Genomic DNA, 19,269 nt, shown 5'->3' with positions numbered 1-19,269 from the left:
TTGCACACAGCCGAGCCAGGATCAATCCCCGGCACACGCCAAGTCATCCAAGAGTGACCCCCGAGTACAGAACCAGGAGTTAGTGCTGAGCTCCTGAACCAGGAGCTTCCCCGGTGCCCAAAACAGAGAAACAAAACAAAACAAAACAAAACAACTCTCCTCCCCAGGGCTCCGAGCAGAGAACTCTGGAATCCTGGGTATGTGTTTCTGTAAGCCAGTCAGGGCAAGGAGAACTCCACTGTGAAATCCAGCCACACAGATATCTCAGAGTCGGCCCTCACAGGTCGGAGTGTAGACGATACAGCGCCGGTCCGGAGAGATAGGACAGCGGGGAGGGCGCTTGCCTTGCAGCTGACCCCGGTTCCACCCCCGGAACCCCGTAGGCTCCCCTGAGCACCGCCAGGAGTAAGTCCTGAGTGTGGAGCCACGAGTAACCCTTGCGCATTGCCAGGTGTGGCCCCAAAACTCATAGTAGTCGGGGCTGGAGCGATAGCACAGCAGGTAGGGCGTTTGCCTTGCACACGGCCGACCCGGGTTCAAATCCCAGCATCCCATATGGTCCCCTGAGCACCGCCAGGGATAATTCCTGAGTGCAGAGCCAGGAGTAACCCCTGTGCATTGCCAGGTGTGACCCAAAAAGGGAAAAAAAACAAAAAACCTCATAGTAGTAATAATAAATAAATAAAGTAGAGCAAAGTCCTGACCTCAAAGGGTTTTCACGCTAGTGGGGAAAGGTTAAAACACGAGTGAGTGAAGTGAAGGCAGAGGATCAGGTAAGACGAGAGAGGCACCCAGAGGGCACCGCTGGAAACTCAAGCACGTCAAGAACGGAGGCTGGCGTGGGCACTGACGGGGGTGGATTCAGTGGTGACTCCCACCAGGAATTGCCACCCGCCGGGCAAAGTGGCTTCTCTCCTCTCCTGAGGGACTGGAGGGTCCCACCCGCTAGCCAAGTGTCAGCCCACCCTTGGTCCCTGCCTGGAACCCCCTATTCCCACAGCAGAGCTGACCCCAGACGCCCGCCCGAGCCAGCCCTGGTCCCTTGCTCGAGGACCTGAGCCAACCCTGGGCTGAAGGGAGCATCAGGTTGCAGGAGCCGCCCCCCCGGGAGCCTGGAGAGCATATAAGGGCGGAACCGTCTTTCCCAGCCGTTGGACGCCTTCCCAACATGGGCGGCAGAGCCCTGCTCCTCTGGCTGACGCTCTCCCACACGGCTATTCTCCATGAAGCAGGTATGGCTGCTGAGACCCCAGGGCCGTTTGGCTCACTGCTGCGAGCCTGAGGAGGCGGGCATGCTGCCTGCAAAGGGAGTTTAAAGCTTGGCCTTTCAGAACACCACACTAAAAAAAAAAATATTTTCCCTGCATTTAATAGGGTGCAACCACTGGCCTTGTGTTACTCTGACAACCGTCGGATGCATAAACCAATACGGACTGGGGGAAGGCTGGGTCCAGTGTTTTGAGTGAGCGTGGATTGAGCCAATTTGCTGCTTTTTGTTTGGTTTCCTTTTGAGAGCCGTATCTCAAGTGTTCAGCGTTTACGCCTGGTTCTATGCGCAGGGATCACGCCCAGCAGTGCTCAGGAGCCTATTTGTAATGCCAGAGGTCAAAGAAGGCTTGACCTCTTACAAGACAAGTGCCTTAATCCCTGTATTATCTTTCGGACCCTAATATATAGCTTTCTTACAACATGGTTCTGTGTTTAGGATTTTAGAGAGAGGTGGATAAAGAAAGATTAGTTGGCTATGGGTTAAGCAAGAGCTTGAAAATGTTCTCTCTGGGTTATATATTGCCACTGAACACTAAAGGTATTCAAATATTATCATGATTTCTTGGTTTGGATCTTTGTTTGACTTTTGTTTTGGGGTTACACCCGGCAGTACTCAGGGGTTATTCCTGACTCTGCTCTGGTATCACACCTGGCAGTGACGGGGTGACCTTATGAGGTGCCAGGTATCAAACCAGGGTCAGCTTCACGCCATACACCCTGTACTCTCTCTCTCCAGCCCTAGTTCGAGTCTTTATTCCTTCTTGTTAGGGTTTTAAAGTACACAGAAAAATGCAGACCTTGGTCTGAATTATTTGACATGACATAAAACTATCTGGGTTGGGTTCATGAAGTTGTCTAACCTGACAATGTGGACGTGTCTGTAAAAAGAGATTTGTTTGGTCTTGGTCTGAATCTGTATTCCACATCTAGTCTTCTTAAAGAAATGGCAATTTAAATGGTCACTAAAGAAATTTGAAGCATCTGTATCATGCCGGTGGTTTTCTGAACACGTTGAGGGAAACATTCAAATCCTTTGTCACTGGGTTCCCACTAATATCAGGAGAGGAAAACTTGGAAATACTCTTGGCCAACAAAGAGCTTGAATGTGATCTTCGCAGCCGACTCAAGAAAAACATCAGCCGTCAATCTTGGGGCAACGTTTGGTTGTAACTTTCACTCAAGCTTTTTCATATTCTGGAAGTGATCATATAGGTGTGGTTATGTCAGCTTCTTAGACATAGTTATTAAGGTAGATGGTTAAGGATTGGAAAGATTTCTTGAGTCCTTTGTGAGTCTTGTGTGTGAAGGTCCAAGGCCAGCAAAATGTGGCTTTAGGGCCACAAAACATCGGGTGACTCAGCCAGTCCTACCTGTCCTTGTGGCTGGCTTTTGTCGCTCAGTGACATCTCCCCTCATGTCAAAGGGGGTGATTTGTTGGGTTATTGGGGGGATCTAGTGACGTCATATTTGCAATTTTCTTGGAAGAGGGCACAGTCAAGGTCAACTCAACGTAGAAACTGTACATTCCGGGTTTGATGGTGTACAATGCCGTTTCTATTATGTAGATAGAAGAGGCAAATCACAGATAGTGTTTTAGTGATGGCTAGCCTTGGGGGAGGGTGGGGTGCACGGGTTCAGAGCTGATCATTTTGCATCATGCCCAGTGGTGCTCAGAGGATACTCCTGACCTGGTGCTTGGGGGTCACTCCCGGTGATGCCTAGGGATCAAATCCAGCCTTCCCCCTGCAACGTATATTCTCCATCCCATTGAGCTATTTCTCTGGACCCTGGTTTTCTTCGAGGGGTGATAAAAACATAAAACTGAAAGTGACAATAGTTAAACCCCTTAAATTGTGTCATTTAAATTGATGAAGTTGCACAGCATGTGACTGATCTCCGTGAAACTACTACTGATAAAACTCACAAGAACTGGACACTCTAAACCAAGAAAGAGATGGAAGGGATTACATATGATGCGATTCAGATGATCAGATTTGATCAGAATCTTCCCGATCCTCTGGAAACCCAGTTATTTCCCTCCCTCCCAGTCCAGGCAAAGGTGTCAAGCACTGGATTCCATATTTGCGACGTCTGTGGCAGGAATGGGGTTCCTTCCTAACGATGCCATGCAGCTGTGTTCCCTGCCTCTCTGTGAGCTCTACCAAGTCGGCTGGGAAGCGCATGGCATTTGTAACTAGTTCTGGAAACTTCTGAGAGAGTTAGGATTCCAATTCACCGTATTTGTCCCAATTGTGGCAAAGGAGGTGCCAGCTTTGTGAGTGCCGAAAGCGTCCAAGTCCAGGCTCTGGGGGTGTCGTCGGGGGCACAGTGGTGACACGGGAATCATCCGGAAAGCACGTCGCTACTCGGAAATGTCCTGTGGGTTAGTCTGTCTGGAGTCGATGTGCAGAGAAGAGTGAGGATGGTTGGGAGGGAGGGAGGGAAAGCAAAGACGAACCCAACGCTGGCGTAAGTGAGTTCGAGATTTGGGGAAGCTGGAAAAGCACCTCCGGGAAGTACAATGATCTTCCTGGAGACTTCTCTTGCTAAAGCTGGCTTGGTGCTGGGGGTGACAGGGCCTGGTCGCCAGGAAGAGACCAGCCGTCCTGGATCAGCACCTCCTCTCCCCGCCCCTGAGAAAAGTCCCAGTGGGAAAGCAGGGACAAGCAGAGCGTCCGCACCGAGCGGGCCATTTGGACGGTTGTGGCCATTTTCCGCTATTTGTCCCCTGCTCTAGCCTATATTCCTTAAGTTTGCAAATCCCCCACCACATCCCCGTTTCCTGTGCCAGCCCAGGGCTCTCAGGGCTACCTCTGGACCCATCTCAGCTCCAACTGCTCCTGGTACCCAGGGCCCATCAATGGTCTGAATAAATGATGGAGAAACAACCCAATGGGCAAGGGGCCCGCCCACAGCCAGCTGTCTACTCAAGGACCCTCTTCTTAAAGACCCGGGACCCCGGACAGCTCCTGGGGCAGCGGCACGCCCAGGGCACGTGAGAGGCCCTGAGGAGCCGTGCGCCCCGCGGGTGCAAATGCCAGTTCCACAGGGCTGTTCGCTCAGGGAGTGGCGGGCTCCTCCTTCACCCCAGCTCTCAGCCCTTCACCCCAGCTCTCAGCCCTTCACCCCAGCTCCCAGCCCTTTCCTACACCTCTCAGCCCTTCCCTCCACCTCTCAGCCCTTCACCCCAGCTCTCAGCCCTTCACCCCAGCTCTCAGCCCTTCACCCCAGCTCTCAGCCCTTCCCTCCACCTCTCAGCCCTCCCCTCCACCTCTCAGCCCTTACCCCACCTCTCAGCCCTTCACCCCACCTCTCAGCCCTTCACTCCCCCTCTCAGCCCTTCCCTCCACCTCTCAGCCCTTCACCCCAGCTCTCAGCCCTTCACCCCAGCTCTCAGCCCTTCCCTCCACCTCTCAGCCCTTCCTTCCCCCTCTCAGCCCTTCCCTCCACCTCTCAGCCCTTCCCTCCCCCTCTTAGCCCTTCCCTCCACACTTCCCTGTGTGTGTCCCCCCCATTAGCCGCCAGTTACGTGGGGATTAGGGACGCATCAGCCATGGAGGCGCTTCTAGCTCTGTGCTCAAGAACCTCCCAGACGAGGAGGCCAGTGAGACCTGGGAACCCCGACCCAGAGTACAGCCTCAACCCTGCACACCTCGCTGACCCCCAGGGGTGGGGGAGCCTGCGGGGACCGGGGACAAAGGGCGGTTGTGCCCATGGAGAAAGCTGTTTCTGAGGCTGGGGTTGCTTCCTGCTGCAACCTTATCTCGCCATAATCCCAGTTAAACAGCGGGAAGATCCCGGCGACAAGGATCCGTTGCGGGGGTCAGTGCCCCTGTGGGCTCTGCCCCTCTCCTGCCCTCCGTCCCCCAGGCCCTGCTCTACCCTTCCTAGGCCCAGGCCTGGGCCAGAGCACAGCTGGGCCCACTTGCTGGACAACTTCCCTGTCCGTGTTCGCGCGGGGACCCTCAGCAGCCACCGCCCGTGGCCCTGCAGGCTATGCTGAGAGCAGCCGACCCCCACGGACACACACACTCACACACTCACTCCCACTCTCACACCCACCCGGTTCTCTCCCCACTTCCTCCACCTTCCCCCCGGGCCCCGGGCCAGGCCTGCACGAGGCTCTCTCCTTCCCCACCACCCGCCTGCCTCCTCCTCCAGGCCCTCGAAGTCAACCTACTGACTCTCCTTTTAACCCACTGCCCCCTCTGGGAGAAGACCCCTCCCCTCCTTCCCAGGTGTCTCTGCAGCAGGGATGGGGTCTGGGGGCCTAAGAGAAGTTATGGGCCCTGGGAAGGACTGGCGGGGTGGGGGGGGGGACAGGGGCAAAATCAGGGGAGAGAGGTGAGGAGGGGTCTCAGTGCAGGGGAGAGGGGTGGAGGGTTTCAGTACAGGGAAGAAGGGTGGAGGGTCTCTGTGCAGGGGACAGGGGTGGGGAGCTCAGTGAAGGGGAGGGGGTGGAGGTCTCAGTGCAGGAGAGAGGGGTGAGGAGTCTTAGTGCGGGGAGGTGTCAGTGCAGGAGAGAGGGGTGGGGAGTCTTAGTGCGGGGAGGTCTCAGTGCAGGAGAGAGGGGTGGGGAGTCTTAGTGAGGGGGGCATTCAGTGCAGGGGAGAGGGGTGGGGAGTCTCAGTGCAGGGGAGAGGGGTGGAGGTCTCAGTGCAGGGGAGAGGGGTGGGGAGTCTTAGTAAGGGGGGCATTCAGTGCAGGGGAGAGGGGTGGGGAGTCTCAGTGCAGGGGAGGGGGCTCAATGCAGGGGAGAGGGGTGTGGGGTCTCAGCGCATGGGATGGGGTCTTAGTGCTGTGTCTGCGTCACTCTTGCTCTCCGAGCAGGGTTGAGGAGAACAGGGCTGTTTGTAAGGCCCAGCTGAAAGCTGCTCCCGGCAGAGCCTGCCAGGCGGGCACCCAGGATGCCCCCTAGTGGCCAGCCCGGGCCTTGGTGATCTGGAGGGGCCCCCAGCAGGCCTCAGGGGCGGGACGCAGCCCCCTCTCCGCTGGGGGGGGGTTGAGGGCGGGGTGCGGGTACCCAGCAGAGGCTGAGTCTGATGGTGGCGGCCGACACTTGGGCCTGTACCCCCAGACCATGGAAGCGCAGGTTGCAGAGACTGCAGAAAGGGTTCAAGGCCCCAGGCCAAGGTGGGGTGAGGGGTTGGAGAGCCCAGGAAGGGTCTGCTTTGTGCCCCGCCCCCCCAGGGCAGACAGGCTGGTGGCCCTGCGTCAGAATCTCAGGATGGGCCTCAGCCCCAAGGCTGGCCCCGTCTGGGAGGGTGAGGTGGGGGGGGTGGGGGGGGAGTCCGCCGGGTTTCTGAGGACGCGCCCGAGACCAGCCCCGGCCAGGCACCCCAAGGCGAAGACGTTAGAGGAGAGGCCAGTCACCGAGCCACCCGCACCCGCAGGAGAACCTTCAACAACAAGAAAAAGACATAAAACCCCCAAAGAGGAAAATGAACAAACACAAACCCAGGAGATTACGGAAAACATCCAGTTTTCTAAAAGCTGGGCGTGTTTCTCAAGGGGGAGAACGTCAGCCCGGCATGTGTGAAGCACTGGGCCGGGTCTCCGGGCAGGGTCTCTGGGCTGGGTCTCTGGGCAGGGTCTCTGGGCAGGGTCTCTGGGCCGGGTCTCTGGGTCTCTGGGCCATGTCTCCGGGCCGGGTCTCTGGGCTGGATCTCTGGGTCTCTGGGCCGGGTCTCTGGGTTGGTCTCTGGGCCGTGTCCCTGGGCCATGTCTCTGGGCCGTGTCTCCGGGCCGTGTCTCTGGGTCTCTGGGCCGTGTCTCCGGGCCGTGTCTCTGGGCCATGTCTCTGGGCCGTGTCTCCGGGCCGTGTCTCTGGGCATGTCTCCGGGCGTGTCTCCGGGCCGGGTCTCTGTGCCGTGTCTCTGGACCGCGTCTCCGGGCCGTGTCTCCGGGCCGTGTCTCCGGGCGTGTCTCCGGGCCGGGTCCCTGTCACGAGCACCTGCTCCCAGCCCGCGTGAATGGCTCCCCACACTCCGTCTTGCAAGGCTGTTGGACTTGTGTGCAAACTGCAGCTCCGTTAAGGAAAACCCTTTAAGATCCTCCCAACCCGCCCGAAGCTGCGTCGTGGGGACAGAGGCAGGGCTCGGGCCCCCACATCCCCAGGCAGGGGCGGAGGGCGACGGTGACCACCGGGCCGCAGGACCTTTGAAGATCCCACATTCAGGCTCCGGCCTCCTTCGCCGAGTCGGGGAAGCTGCGCTCAGGAGCTGGGCCGAGTGCCGGGGCGTGTCCGGGAGGGCGTCCCTCTGCCCTGGCTCCGAGCCCCCCTGCTAATGGCCGGTGCACCCCAGGTTGCTCCAGGAGGCACGGCAAGGAGAGGCCTCAGAAGGGGCCCCCTCAGCTCTTCATGAAGTCCGCCGTCGACCCAGCCCTGGAGCAGCGAGAAGGTAAGTCGGGGCCAGGCGCGTGCTGGGCCTGGCAGGGTGGGAGGAGCTGGGCGGGGGCGTGGGGCATGGGCAGGGTTGGGGAAGGCAGAGGCGGAGCCCTGGGGAGGGGCCCCACCAGCAGGCAAGCTCCCCATCGCTTGCTCCTTCCCCTCCCGACGTCTCGGTCCCCCCATGCTAGTGACCCAGCGAGGGCCTCCTGAGGGCGTTCTCAAGTGCAGTCGCCCAGGGGAGCCGCTGCACAGCCCCTGCGCCCTCGGGACGCGGGTCAGGGGTCTGCCCTGGCTGCGCAGGAGAGCCGTCTGAGGCCTGAGCAGGGGAGGGGCGAGGGGGGGGGCCAGCCATGCCAGGGGTCTCCAGGCGGGCGGGCGGACGGGAGCCACTCCGCCTCCTGCGGGCCACCGGGATTGGGTGAAGAGCTGGCAGGGGCGGCCCAGGCCAGGCCCCCGGGGCCCTGGACCCGGTGAGTGTCTGGGGCAGGGGCCCGCTTGACGCGTGCAGGGATGGAGGGCTCCAGCTGGCAGCTGTGCCACGGAGCTCAGGAGCGAGCAGAGCCGATAAGCCAGCCGGGAGCCGCCCCGTGGCTGAGCTCTGAGCCCCCGTCCCCAAGACGGTTGGGGCCAGCCTGGGGGGTTGCTGGGACGGTGGAAGCATGAGGTGGGGGCGGTGGTGGGGGGCACCATGGGAGGAGAATCCGGAAGCCGATGGGTCGTCCGGCTGCGACACTCACAGGCCACCCGAGCGCCCTGCCCGGGGGTCTTAAGGACGAGCCCCTGGCCTGGGCTCTGGGGCGCAGCGACCCCCACCACCCCCTGGTGACGGTGGCGGGGGGAGGACGGCCCCGAGCGCTCACACCCTGGTGGGGGGGCGCTGGGGGCTGCCTTTCTCTCGAAGACTGGCTGCCTGTGAAGCTGCTGGAAGGTTCCGGAAGGTGCTCTGGCCGCGTGGAGGTGTACTTCGAGGGCGAGTGGTGCACGGTGTGTGACGACCTGTGGGACGAGACGGAGGCGCAGGTGGTGTGCCGGCAGCTGGGCTGCGGGGCGGCCCTGTCCGCGCCGGGGGAGGCCCACTTCGGCCCGGGCAGCGGCCCCATCCTCCTGGACAACGTGCAGTGCTCGGGCACCGAGGCCTACCTGGGCCAGTGCGCCCACGCCGGCTGGTTCTCCCACAACTGCGGGCACACCGAGGACGCGGGCGTCATCTGCTCGGGTAAATGCCGCCTTCTCGGGCCCCTCCTCCCAGCGCTGCCTCAGTTTCTCCTGACCCGGCTGGGCCCCCTCAACCTCCTGCACTGCTCTTGTTAGGGAAACTGAGGCAGCCACGTGGGAAAGTTCCAGGTTTGCCAGAAAGGACCGAGGCAGCTGGATGTCAGTGTGGCCCCAGTGCAAAATGAGCCTGAGCCCCCCCCCTCGTTGTCCAAAAATTCTTAGCACTGTCACTGTTGTCCTGTTGTTCATCGATTTGCTCGGACGGGCACCAGTAACGTCTCCATCATGAGACTTGTTGTGACTGTTTTTGGCATATCGAAGACGTCACAGGGAGTTTGCCAGGCTCTGCTGTGCGGGAGGGATACTCTCGGTAGCTTGCCGGGCTCTCCGAGAGTGATGGAGGAATCGAACCCGGGTCAGCCGCATGCAAGACAAACGCCCAACCCGCTGTGCTCTCACTGGAGTCCCAATAATTCGTAAGGCTAATAAATAATTTGTTAAGGATTATCACTTCAAGGCATAGAGGTGTGGCCGGAGCAGCAGCACAGGGGCCCAGGGGTTTGCCTTGCACACGGCCGGCCTGGGTTCGATCCCTGACCTCCTCTATGGTCTCCCCTATCCTTGCCAAGAGTGGGCCCTGAGCACAGAGACAGGAGTAAGCCCTGAGCATCGCTGGGTGGGGCCCCAAAACAAAACCCAAAGAAACAAGCAGACAAGAACGTAAGGGTGCAGCCTCAAAGCAAGGGCCTGGGGTCGCTCAGCACGCCCCCAGCATCGTCGCCCCAGAAGCCCCCCGCCTGCCCTGCCCAAGCCTGGCTCAGGCCACCAGAGACGCGACACCCACCAACCTGCTTTGGAGCAAAGGTGCCCCCAGAGGCGAGGCAGCCCCGTCTCTGACACGCTGGCTTGGTGGGGACCAGGCAGAGGGCACAGGTGTGGAGAAGCACCCAGCACCCAGCACCCAGCACCGCACTCACTCCCCCTGTGGCACACCCTCCCTCGACAGGTGTCCCTGCGGAAGGCGGGGTCCAGCTTGAGCTCCACCTCCTTGTCCCATCTGGGGATTGGCTTCCAGAATTTTCCAGATGCCAGTGGCCCCCGTGCAGCATTTTGGTGTCTCTTGGTGAGGGCAGGAACCAGACCTTGCCCGGGAGGCGCCTTCCCCGAGGTAGAGTCTGTCTGAGAGCAGCCTGAGGGGGTCGAGGAAAGTTCTGGAATGTTTTCTCCTAGTGTCCCTCGGGTCCACAGGGCACACATTGGCCTCTGAGACTCCAGCGCTGGGTGCCTGGGGCCAGACTCCTGGTCTCACCCGCTGTCCAAACCCCTCCTGGGGTCCTCAGGCTGGGTGGGACTGGGCGGAAGTCCCCTCCGCCTCACCCGGGCTCTCGGGCTGCTGTGGAGGCTGACGGAACCGTCCCCGAGGCAGAGACCTGGACCCAGAGGCAGACCCCGAAGAGGGAGGGCGGGGGGCACGCTACGGTCTGGTTAGCATGTCCCGACAAGCATGTCACTCTGGGGACATTGGAAAATGCCTTAAAGCCGCCTTTTTTTTTTTTCTTTTTGGGTCACACCCGGCGATGCACAGGGGTTACTCCTGGCTCTGCACACAGGAATCACTCCCGGCAGTGCTCAGGGGACCATATGGGATGCTGGGATTTGAACCTGGGTCAGTTGCGTGCAAGACAAACGCCCTCCCCGCTGTGCTATCGCTCCAGCCCCTTAAAGCCATCTTTTGGGCGATTGTCTCAGCCGGGATTTTGTCCCCCCAAGGGATCACTGAGGGTGTCTGGAAACACTTGACCGTCACAACTTGGGGGCTCCCAGCCTTGTAGGGTAAAACCCAGGGTCCCTCCAGATCACGCACCTGGGATAGGCCCCACCATCAGGAATTCTCCGGCCCTTGGGGTCAGAGCACTGGGACGGCAGGGAGGGGGCTTGCCTTGAACACAACAGACCTGGGTTCCATCCCTGACCCGCTAGGAGTGACCTCTGAGACAGCCAGGAATAAGTGCTGAGCACTGCCAGGTGTTACCAAATGAAAAAAAACAAAAGTTTTCATTTCCAGCCCCAAGTGCTGCAAAGAATTGTGCAGGGTTAAGAAAGCCTGATTCAGAATCTGTTCCTTCTAATAAGTACTTATTAGCGACTAACATTAGTTTCTAATAAAACTTCATAGTTCGTCTCAGGTTAGCTAATTCGGAACTGACTCATGAATGGGGACGTTGTCTCAAGCTCCTCTCTCCACCTCAACCCTGTTTTCTCTGGAACCTTCCTCGGACTGGCCCCTCGCCGCCTCATTTTGATGACTCCAACTCTTTCAACTCTGCTTGCTCTCAAATACGGGCTTCTGACTAATTGACTGACTCTATTGTCCCCCGAGAATGTCCTGTTTTCCAGGCCCGGGATATGGACTCTCTGGAAAGCTTTGGCCGGAGAGTTGGCCTCAAAGCAGACCCAAGGAGTTGTCCAGCTCTTGACCCTCCCCCTGTGTCCATCCGCCCACCTGCTGTTTGCTTTCACACACGTGCAGGCGTGTCGCAGGACCCTGTTTCACAACCAAGGACTCCAGTGCAGGTGCAGGAAGTCACAGGCTGCCAGGCTCTGGGTCTCCTCCCTGATGCTCAGTGCCCTGAGGCTCCCGGCACCTGGGAGTGACCACCTGGGTCCAGGGAAACTCTGCCGCTGTCCGGAGCTCAGCCCTTCTCAAAGCCCCGCTCCTCTCCGCCACTCTGGGACCCCCAAGGTGCCCCGAGAAGGCCCTATATAGCTGCCCTGATTCACTGAGACGGAAATTGCAGACCCATCCTCCAAACTCACATGACCTCATTCTAGTGCCTTCCACACTCCCGCCCCTCGCCTCCGTATTGGTAGAAGGTTCAGGAATGTTCATTGGAAAGGTGAATAATGGACAGGATGCCTGAGAGAGACTGTTAATGGCACCATCAGCTCTGGACTCTGTCAGATACTCCAGCCAGCAGGGTCCAGAGTTTCCCGATGTAAAACCCCCCCTCTACTGAAATGCTTCCGTCTGAAATATAAGAAATCACGCAGAGTTTTCCTTCCCATTATAATAAGGTGATATTTATTTCAATATAAGAAATTTTTATTTATTTATTTATTTATTTATTTTTTTGGTTTTAGGGTCACACCTGCCGATGCACAGGGGTTACTCCTGGCTCATGCACTCAGGAGTTACTCCTGGCGGGGCTCGGGGGGACCATATGGGATGCTGGGAATCGAACCCGGGTCGGCTGCGTGCAAGGCAAACGCCCTACCCGCTGTGCTATTGCTCCAGCCCCAAGAAAATTTTTTAAATAAAATTCAGTTTATTTTTAAAATCCTGCTTTATGTTCACTACACATTTTCATTTTCATATGAGGCACCAAAGTTTACAACACTGTTTTCTTGTTTAACGGTTTTCTTGTTTAAGCAACAATGTGGGTTTATCAGAAACACAGTCTGTGCTTAGTGTTGACGGATTGAAGTGACATAAGGAAGTGACTGACGCCCATAATTGACGGAAGGAAGTGACATAAATATAAAATAACATTTTTAAGATACTACACATTGGTCCCTTGGTGGATGTATGGGTTGCACCCTACGTGATCCATAACCCCCACTTTTAGAGAAACAAACCTCAGATCAGTGCTCTGGGTTCTGGCTAGTCAGAATTCAGACTGAGATGTCTGTCTTTGAATAAATACTGAAAAGCATCCGGCTATCTTTCCTTCCTTGAGGCCTTTGGGAATAACCTCATTTAAGACTAACTATAGGGGGCTGGAGCAATAGCACAGTGGGTAGGGCATTTGCCTTGCACGCGGCCAACCCGGGTTTGATTCCCAGCATTCCATATGGTCCCCTGAGCACCACCAGGGGTTGTTCCTGAGTGCAGAACCAGGAGTAACCCCTGAGCATCGCCGGGTGTGACCCAAAAAGCAAAAAAAAAAAAAAAAAAAAAAACCTAAGACCAACACTAATACATCTTTATCACAGAGGACCAATTGTTGGCCCTTCTAGCCAGGACAAGATCCTCTGGAGACTTCCTCAACTCTAACAGACTCTAGTTACATTCGACTCTCTCTTCTTTCTCGTAGAATCTGAGTATGAAACTACAGGCGGTCTGGGTAAGTATCAGAGCATGGACAAATGCTTCCAGTCTGAGGACACCCGCCAGCACAGCCTTTGGGGGCAGGCGGGAAGGGGCCAAAGGGTTTAACCCAAAGCATTTGCGGGGGGAAGGAAGAAGCAGACGCCCACCTTGCTTCCCTGTCTTTTAACCAAACAAGCGGCGTGCAAGGCAAACACCCTACCCACAGTGCTATCACTCCAGCCCAAGATACAATCTTTGAATCAATTCTCCAAACCATGTTCCACGCTGCCTCAACCCCCACCCATCCACGCACCGCGCCCCTACGCTGCAGGGGCTAGGGGGGGGTACTTTCCCTTTGCAATAAAGCTTCATTTCTTTTCTCTTTGCTCTTAGATGCTGAAGCCCTGACACCATTTCCCGGGGGTAAGTCTAGACTTTGTACCTCTCACTGGATGTGGTCTGGGGGACCACGTGCTTCTCAGTGGCAGAGAGGGCCTCCCGCCGCAAATGCTACTAACACTGACTTTTCTGGGGATCGCCAGGCCTTCGTCTGCCTCATAAGCCAGTGCAGTGCACCCCAGAAGGCACTGCCCTTGCCCCATCCCTCTTTGTCTACTTTCTCCTACTTTTCCCAGCCTCTGGCGTGTCCTCGCGTCTTTAACAGATGTTCTGAAACTCCCCCCTCCGTGTTCCAGTCTCCAAATATGCTGGGGGCCTCCCGCTGTGCTCCTCAGCTCTGGGAATAACTGTAAATCTAGACTCGATGTTGCTCTATGGGGTGACCCCCTCGCTCCCCGCCACCCCCAGTCCCCTCCGCCCAGACTCTGGGCTCGGTCAGCACAGATTGGTCTTTCTCTGAACCACAGTGTCCGCCGCACTGTCCGCCCTCACCCAGGCTCCAAGGCTCTTGCAGGTGGCTGGCCCAAAGGCCCCGGGTGTCCCTTCTCCTCACACGCCATGTTTTTGTGTCTTTGAAAGACTGGCCCCAACTGCAGCTAGTGAACGGGTCAGGCCGGTGCTCTGGACGCGTGGAAGTTTTCTACCAAGGCCAGTGGGGCAGGGTTTGTGATGACCACTGGGACATGAACGAAGCCGACGTGGTATGCCGGCAGCTGAACTGCGGGCGGGCTCTGGCCGCCCCCGGTGAGGCCAGGTTTGGTGAAGGAGAAGGCGAGTTTCTGCTGGATGACGTGGACTGCACGGGAAGAGAGAGCTTCCTGGGCCAGTGTCCACACACGGACTGGGCCGTGCACAACTGTGGTACGGGAGAAGACGCCAGTGTCATCTGCTCAGGTAACAGCCACCTCCACCACCGCCGAGGTGACATCTTCTTATCCAAAGACCTGGGCACCGAGCCCCTGGGCAGTGGCACGGTCCGTGGCCAGTTCTGGGCACTTGGGCAGGTGCAGAGCAGAGCTCGGGGGTTAACGAGAGCACACCCACTGCGGGCGTTCAGGGTGGGCGACTCGTCTGGTGGCAGGGAGCCCCCTCCCCATCAGAGGAACAGGAGACTCACGCGTGGATGGTCAGAATGGCCCGTTTCACGCAGAGCTGTTGGCGTACGGACAGCACGTCCGAGGGGCTTGAGCACTGCCCATAGGTGTGATTGTTCATATAGAGAGGTAAAGCGTTTCGGCGGACGCAACTCTTTTTGGTGGGGGGGTTAACTCAAGGAGACCCTCTGTCTCCCAGGACATCTACATTGCTTTTGTCTTTCCCTTTAGTTGTACATATTAAACAATTAAGTTTCCTTCTTATTAATACTGGCAGTTATTTGGACAAACACAGTAAGAGACACAGGCTCCAAGCTGTAGGTCTCTGGGCTCTGATGAGCAAGGCTTTTACCGCAAATCCCGGACTAAGTCCTCAGGACCGCTTAGTTTTTCCTTCCCCGTGGGGATCCCATCTCTTAAGTCATAATGGCTTACATCAAGACTGTGATTTTAGGTGCTGGGGCGGTAGCACAGCGGGTAGGGCGTTTGCCTTGCACGCGGCCGACCCGGGTTCGATTCCCAGCATCCCATAGGGTCCCCTGAGCACCGCCAGGAGTAATTCCTGAGTGTAGAGCCAGGAGTAATCCTGTGCATCGCTGGGTGTGACCGAAAAAAAAAAGACTGTGATTTTATGCTTTCTAGACCGTCCCATTTTGACACGGGGGTGGCTTTGCCACTAGCTACGGATCTACTCAAGTCCCACAGCGAGCACCTCCCCTTTGGGGGTGTTAGGAACTACAGCAGCCAACGTCTGAGTCACGTAATTATGACGAATGCCCAGGAGTCGATGGATTTCAGAGTCAATAAACTCCCAAATATTAGGAGCATTGCATTGACGATCTTTCTGTGTTTAAGCAAAGAGCGTTGCTCTGGAGTAAAATAGGAAACGTCACAGGGGAAAGAGGAAAGCAAGTCATTCAGTACTAATACGAGGTCCAGAATCCCCAGACGTTTTCCTTTATAAGTAACCCAGCCTGACTTGGGGAACTGTGACAACAAGAGGGCAAGCAGAAAGGAACGGTTCAAAATCAACTCAGGGGCCCAGGGGTGCTCAGAAGAGCACTGTAAGCTTCTCTGAGGGAGGAAAAGGCAATGGCATGAACAGCAAACAGTTTATAAATTAAAATAGTTCCGAGTTTGGGCTGCTGACCACTCATTTGGGACCAACTAGTCATCGTCAGGGACTCTGCCGCCTCAGCACCACTCACAGTTCGGGCCACAGAACTCTTTGTGGTTCTTTGTGGTGGGCTCTTTGCAGGCTGCTGGGCCGTACCCCCTACCTCGACCCTCTCTCCACAACCGAAATATTCTCAGGCACTGACAAGCCTCATCTCAGGGAGGGGCAGGCTGACCATTGGTGGGAACAGGTAGTCCGGACATCTCTTCTCACCTGTCTCCTACCAGGCCTCCTCCCAGGGTCCCCGACTCTGCTGGTCACCCCCTTGTCTGGCAGCTGCCCTGCTGCCGTTCGCACGGCTTTCACTCTGGTGGAGAAACGCTGGTATGGGAGACTGTAGACGAGTCAAGGCATTGCCATCAGGTCCATGGTGCTGACCAGTGACTCCCTGTGCTGCTAATGTAAATGTGTGAGCGGGAGGAAGCAGGAAACCCTGGCGCAGACCAGAGTGGTGCTTCCCTAAGTAGAGAGCACTGCCCCTGGGGGCCACCAGCTGCTCGGAGACAGCTGGGGGGGGACCTGCTGTTTGCAAGGGAACCGAGTGTCTTTGGGCTGGTTTGTCTGTTTCTAAAACAGGGGACAGCAGGAAGTCAAATAATTCTGGAGGGGCTGAAGCAATAGCACAGCAGGGAGGGCATTTGTCTTGCACATGGCAGACCCGGGTTCGATTCCCAGCATCCCATAGGGTCCCCCAAGCACCGCCAGGAATAATTCCTGAGTGCATGAACCAGAAATAACCCCTGTGCATCGCCGGGTGTGACCCAAAAAGAAAATATAATTCTGGAAACCTCTAATCTGGAGAAAGGCACTTGGTTTCCTGTTAAACATTCCAGCTGCTTTCAACCAAAAGGATTGCCTCCACATGACATTATTGCAATCAATGAAATTTTGTCACTTTAAACAGATCAGATATTGGTGTGGGATATTTTCATTAATTTTTTTTGCCTTTACTTTTTTTCCATTACTTTTTAAATTTTGCTTCATTTTATTTGCGTTTGTAACGCTTGTGATCTAAAGGGATCTAAACTAGGACAAGGGCAATTAGCATTTCTAGTTCCAGAATTATTCCTTCATCTTCAGGTAATCTTGAATAGACGCACCTCTAGAACAATTGCTCTTCTCTTAAACAGACCTTTTCTTTTCCCACATATTGACAGAGAATAAGTATCTGAAGCCAGAACTGGGTAAGTTCATGTTTTTGCTTTATCCACCTGACATTTTCCATTGTCTGGGAAGGTAGTCGCTCGGTCACCACGGGGAGGAATGGGATAAATGGTGGGAGGGAACAGATGCTACATTTGGATTGTGTGTGTGTGTGTGTGGTTTATGTGTGTGTGTGGTGTGTATATGTGTGGCATAGTGTTGTGGATTGTGTGTATGTGTGGCAAGTATATGTGTGGTGTAGCATATGTGGTGTGTGTATGTATGTGTGGTGCATATATGTGTGGTGTAGTGTGTGTGGTGTGTGTATGTGTGTGTGGTATGTGTATGTGGTGTGTGTATATGTGTGGCATAGTGGTCTGGTGTGTGTGTGGTATATATATATATATATATATGTGATGTGTAGTGTGTCTGGTGTGTGTGTGTATGTGTGGTGTAGTGTGTGTGGTATCTGTACGTATGTGTGTGGTGTGTGTACGTATATGTGTGGTGTAGTTGGTGTCAGTGGGCTCTCCAGGTGACGCATGTGAAGCGGGGAGGAGAGAGACGGTCACTTTCTCCCCATCCACCTCTGCCACCCGAGACCCAGGGTTCCCGGGTTCTTGTCTCGCCCCACAGAGAATTTCAGGGGTAGACGCACAGTGACATTACAGCTTTCATTCGGAGGTTTTGCAGGGAAGGAGGGAGAGAGAGTGGGGGCGAGTGGAGAGTAACGTGCTCGAGAGAGCCCGGCTCCTCCAAGGGCGGAGAGACCCCAGCCCAGCGTTAGACAGGAAGGCAGGAAAGTCCGCATCTCAAGAGGGGGGACGCAGGCGACACAAGTGCTCGGGCGCCAGAGGGGCTCGGCCTCCATCAGCTCGCCAGCATATGCGCCCGGGTGCTATGTCTTGATAGCCTCTGACGGTATTGAGTCACCGTTTCTGCCTTCCCAGGGTGCTACGTTGGTCTTAGGACCAAGTCTAATCCGGTGTTGGCCGTCCCTTCCAGAGGGGTTGGCTGTATTTTCCCTTCAGTCCTGAGCATTGCCAATTATTCCCTGGCGCTGATATTTCTATCTTTTGAATGGAACTGCTGTTCAGGCAGTATTTCGAGTCCCGTTAAGGGGAAAGTTTGGCCAGGTGTTTGTCTAACTGTGCACCATCAGTGGAGGCCCTCCCCGCGTCTCGGGCCGGGATGGCGGGTGGTGGGACTGTATTACTCTCACGGTCAGCCTCACGCTCACTGGACTCCCAACCCTCTCCTGCAGAGAGCGCCGAAGGGTCGCCGGCCTTGCCCCAAGGTAGGTGGTGTTCGCTGGCTGCAGAAACAACCCTCACTCGGAGAAAATTCTCCTTTCGGTTTAAGCCAAAATGTTGTTGTCGTTGTTGCTGTTGCTGCTGGAATTATGGCGCTAAATCTGGAGGGAGGAATCTGTTTTGTTCATGAGGGATCCGCTGACTCACAGACTTGGGTTGAGTTCTTTAACTAGCCATGCTATGAATTTCTCGGCTCTTCTCTGGCCACATAAACACCGCCGGGCCTGCCCTGTTCCCATAACTTTTTGCCTACAACAGGCACGGGACTGGGTTCGAACTCGAAGCCTCGATTTTCTGCTTGCTCTAGTGAATGGATCAGTCTAAGCACTTCACACACAGACATTTCCTCTCTGGGTCAGCCGTATGAACGATGTGCCAAGCGGTGATGATGTCAGTGCACTGATGACGATGTCCAGATGCGGAAATGTTATCAAGCTGCCCGGAAATTAGCCAGAGGCACAGCTGCCAGTGTGTTGGGTATCAGGAGACCCTCGCCCGGCCCCTGTGGATAGACGGTGTTACAAACAGACATCGTCTTCCCACTGAGTTTGCTTCTTTCGAACCAGAAATTGATGGGGTCTCCCCATTTCTCCCCATTTCTCTCTCTCCTTCATGCCACACAGCCAGTGCACCCGGGAACCCTCTGGCTTTATTTCCAAACACACTTACTCACGTCTCGCAACTCCGGCATTGCTCCTGTTAGCCAAAGCCCCGCATCTTCCATCCTGTTCCTGTCATTTGGTCTGGTTTGGTCTGTTTTTTTGCTTTTTGGATCACACCAGGCGATGCTTAGGGGTCACTCCTGGCTCTGCACTCAGGCATCAATCCTGGTGGTACTCAGGAGACCAGATAGGATGCTCGGGATTGAACCCACCCGGGTTGGCCACATGCAAGGCAAACGCCCTCCCCGCTGTACTCTCGCTCTGGCCCCTCATGTCACTTTCTCAGCAGGTCCTGTACCAGCTCTTTCCTTGTCCAACATGTGCACCAGCTACTATTGTCCCAGAATCTAGAGAGGGCTGGTCAAGGACAAACCAGAGCCCTTCCCCTCACACACACCCCTTCAGAGACTCTCTTGGACTTGAACTTACACCCCAGTCTCACATTGTGCCCAGTGATTCCAGCTGCCCTGATCCTCACCTAAGTATCTGATCGTGGAGAAAACGCGGCCTTTGTGT

At 56.1% G+C, this 19,269-nt stretch overlaps 1 protein-coding gene across 1 annotated transcript in view; it reads left to right on the top strand.

Moving 5' to 3' along the window:
• Positions 1-1,168: 1,168 nt before the first annotated feature.
• LOC101555148 (deleted in malignant brain tumors 1 protein) overlaps positions 1,169-19,269 on the top strand; it is a 65,427-nt gene continuing 47,326 nt past the window's right edge. Inside the window, exons 1-5 of the mRNA XM_055119135.1 lie at positions 1,169-1,232; positions 7,575-7,670; positions 8,562-8,876; positions 13,944-14,225; positions 18,043-18,075. Of these exons, the coding sequence (XP_054975110.1) occupies positions 1,169-1,232; positions 7,575-7,670; positions 8,562-8,876; positions 13,944-14,225; positions 18,043-18,075 (790 nt within the window). The remainder of the gene's footprint in view (positions 1,233-7,574; positions 7,671-8,561; positions 8,877-13,943; positions 14,226-18,042; positions 18,076-19,269) is intronic.

The sequence above is a fragment of the Sorex araneus genome, chromosome 11 (assembly GCF_027595985.1).
Source record: "Sorex araneus isolate mSorAra2 chromosome 11, mSorAra2.pri, whole genome shotgun sequence".
Lineage (NCBI taxonomy): Eukaryota > Metazoa > Chordata > Mammalia > Eulipotyphla > Soricidae > Sorex > Sorex araneus.
Note: the sequence above shows the minus strand (reverse complement) of the source record. Positions and strands in the feature narration are given on the sequence as shown.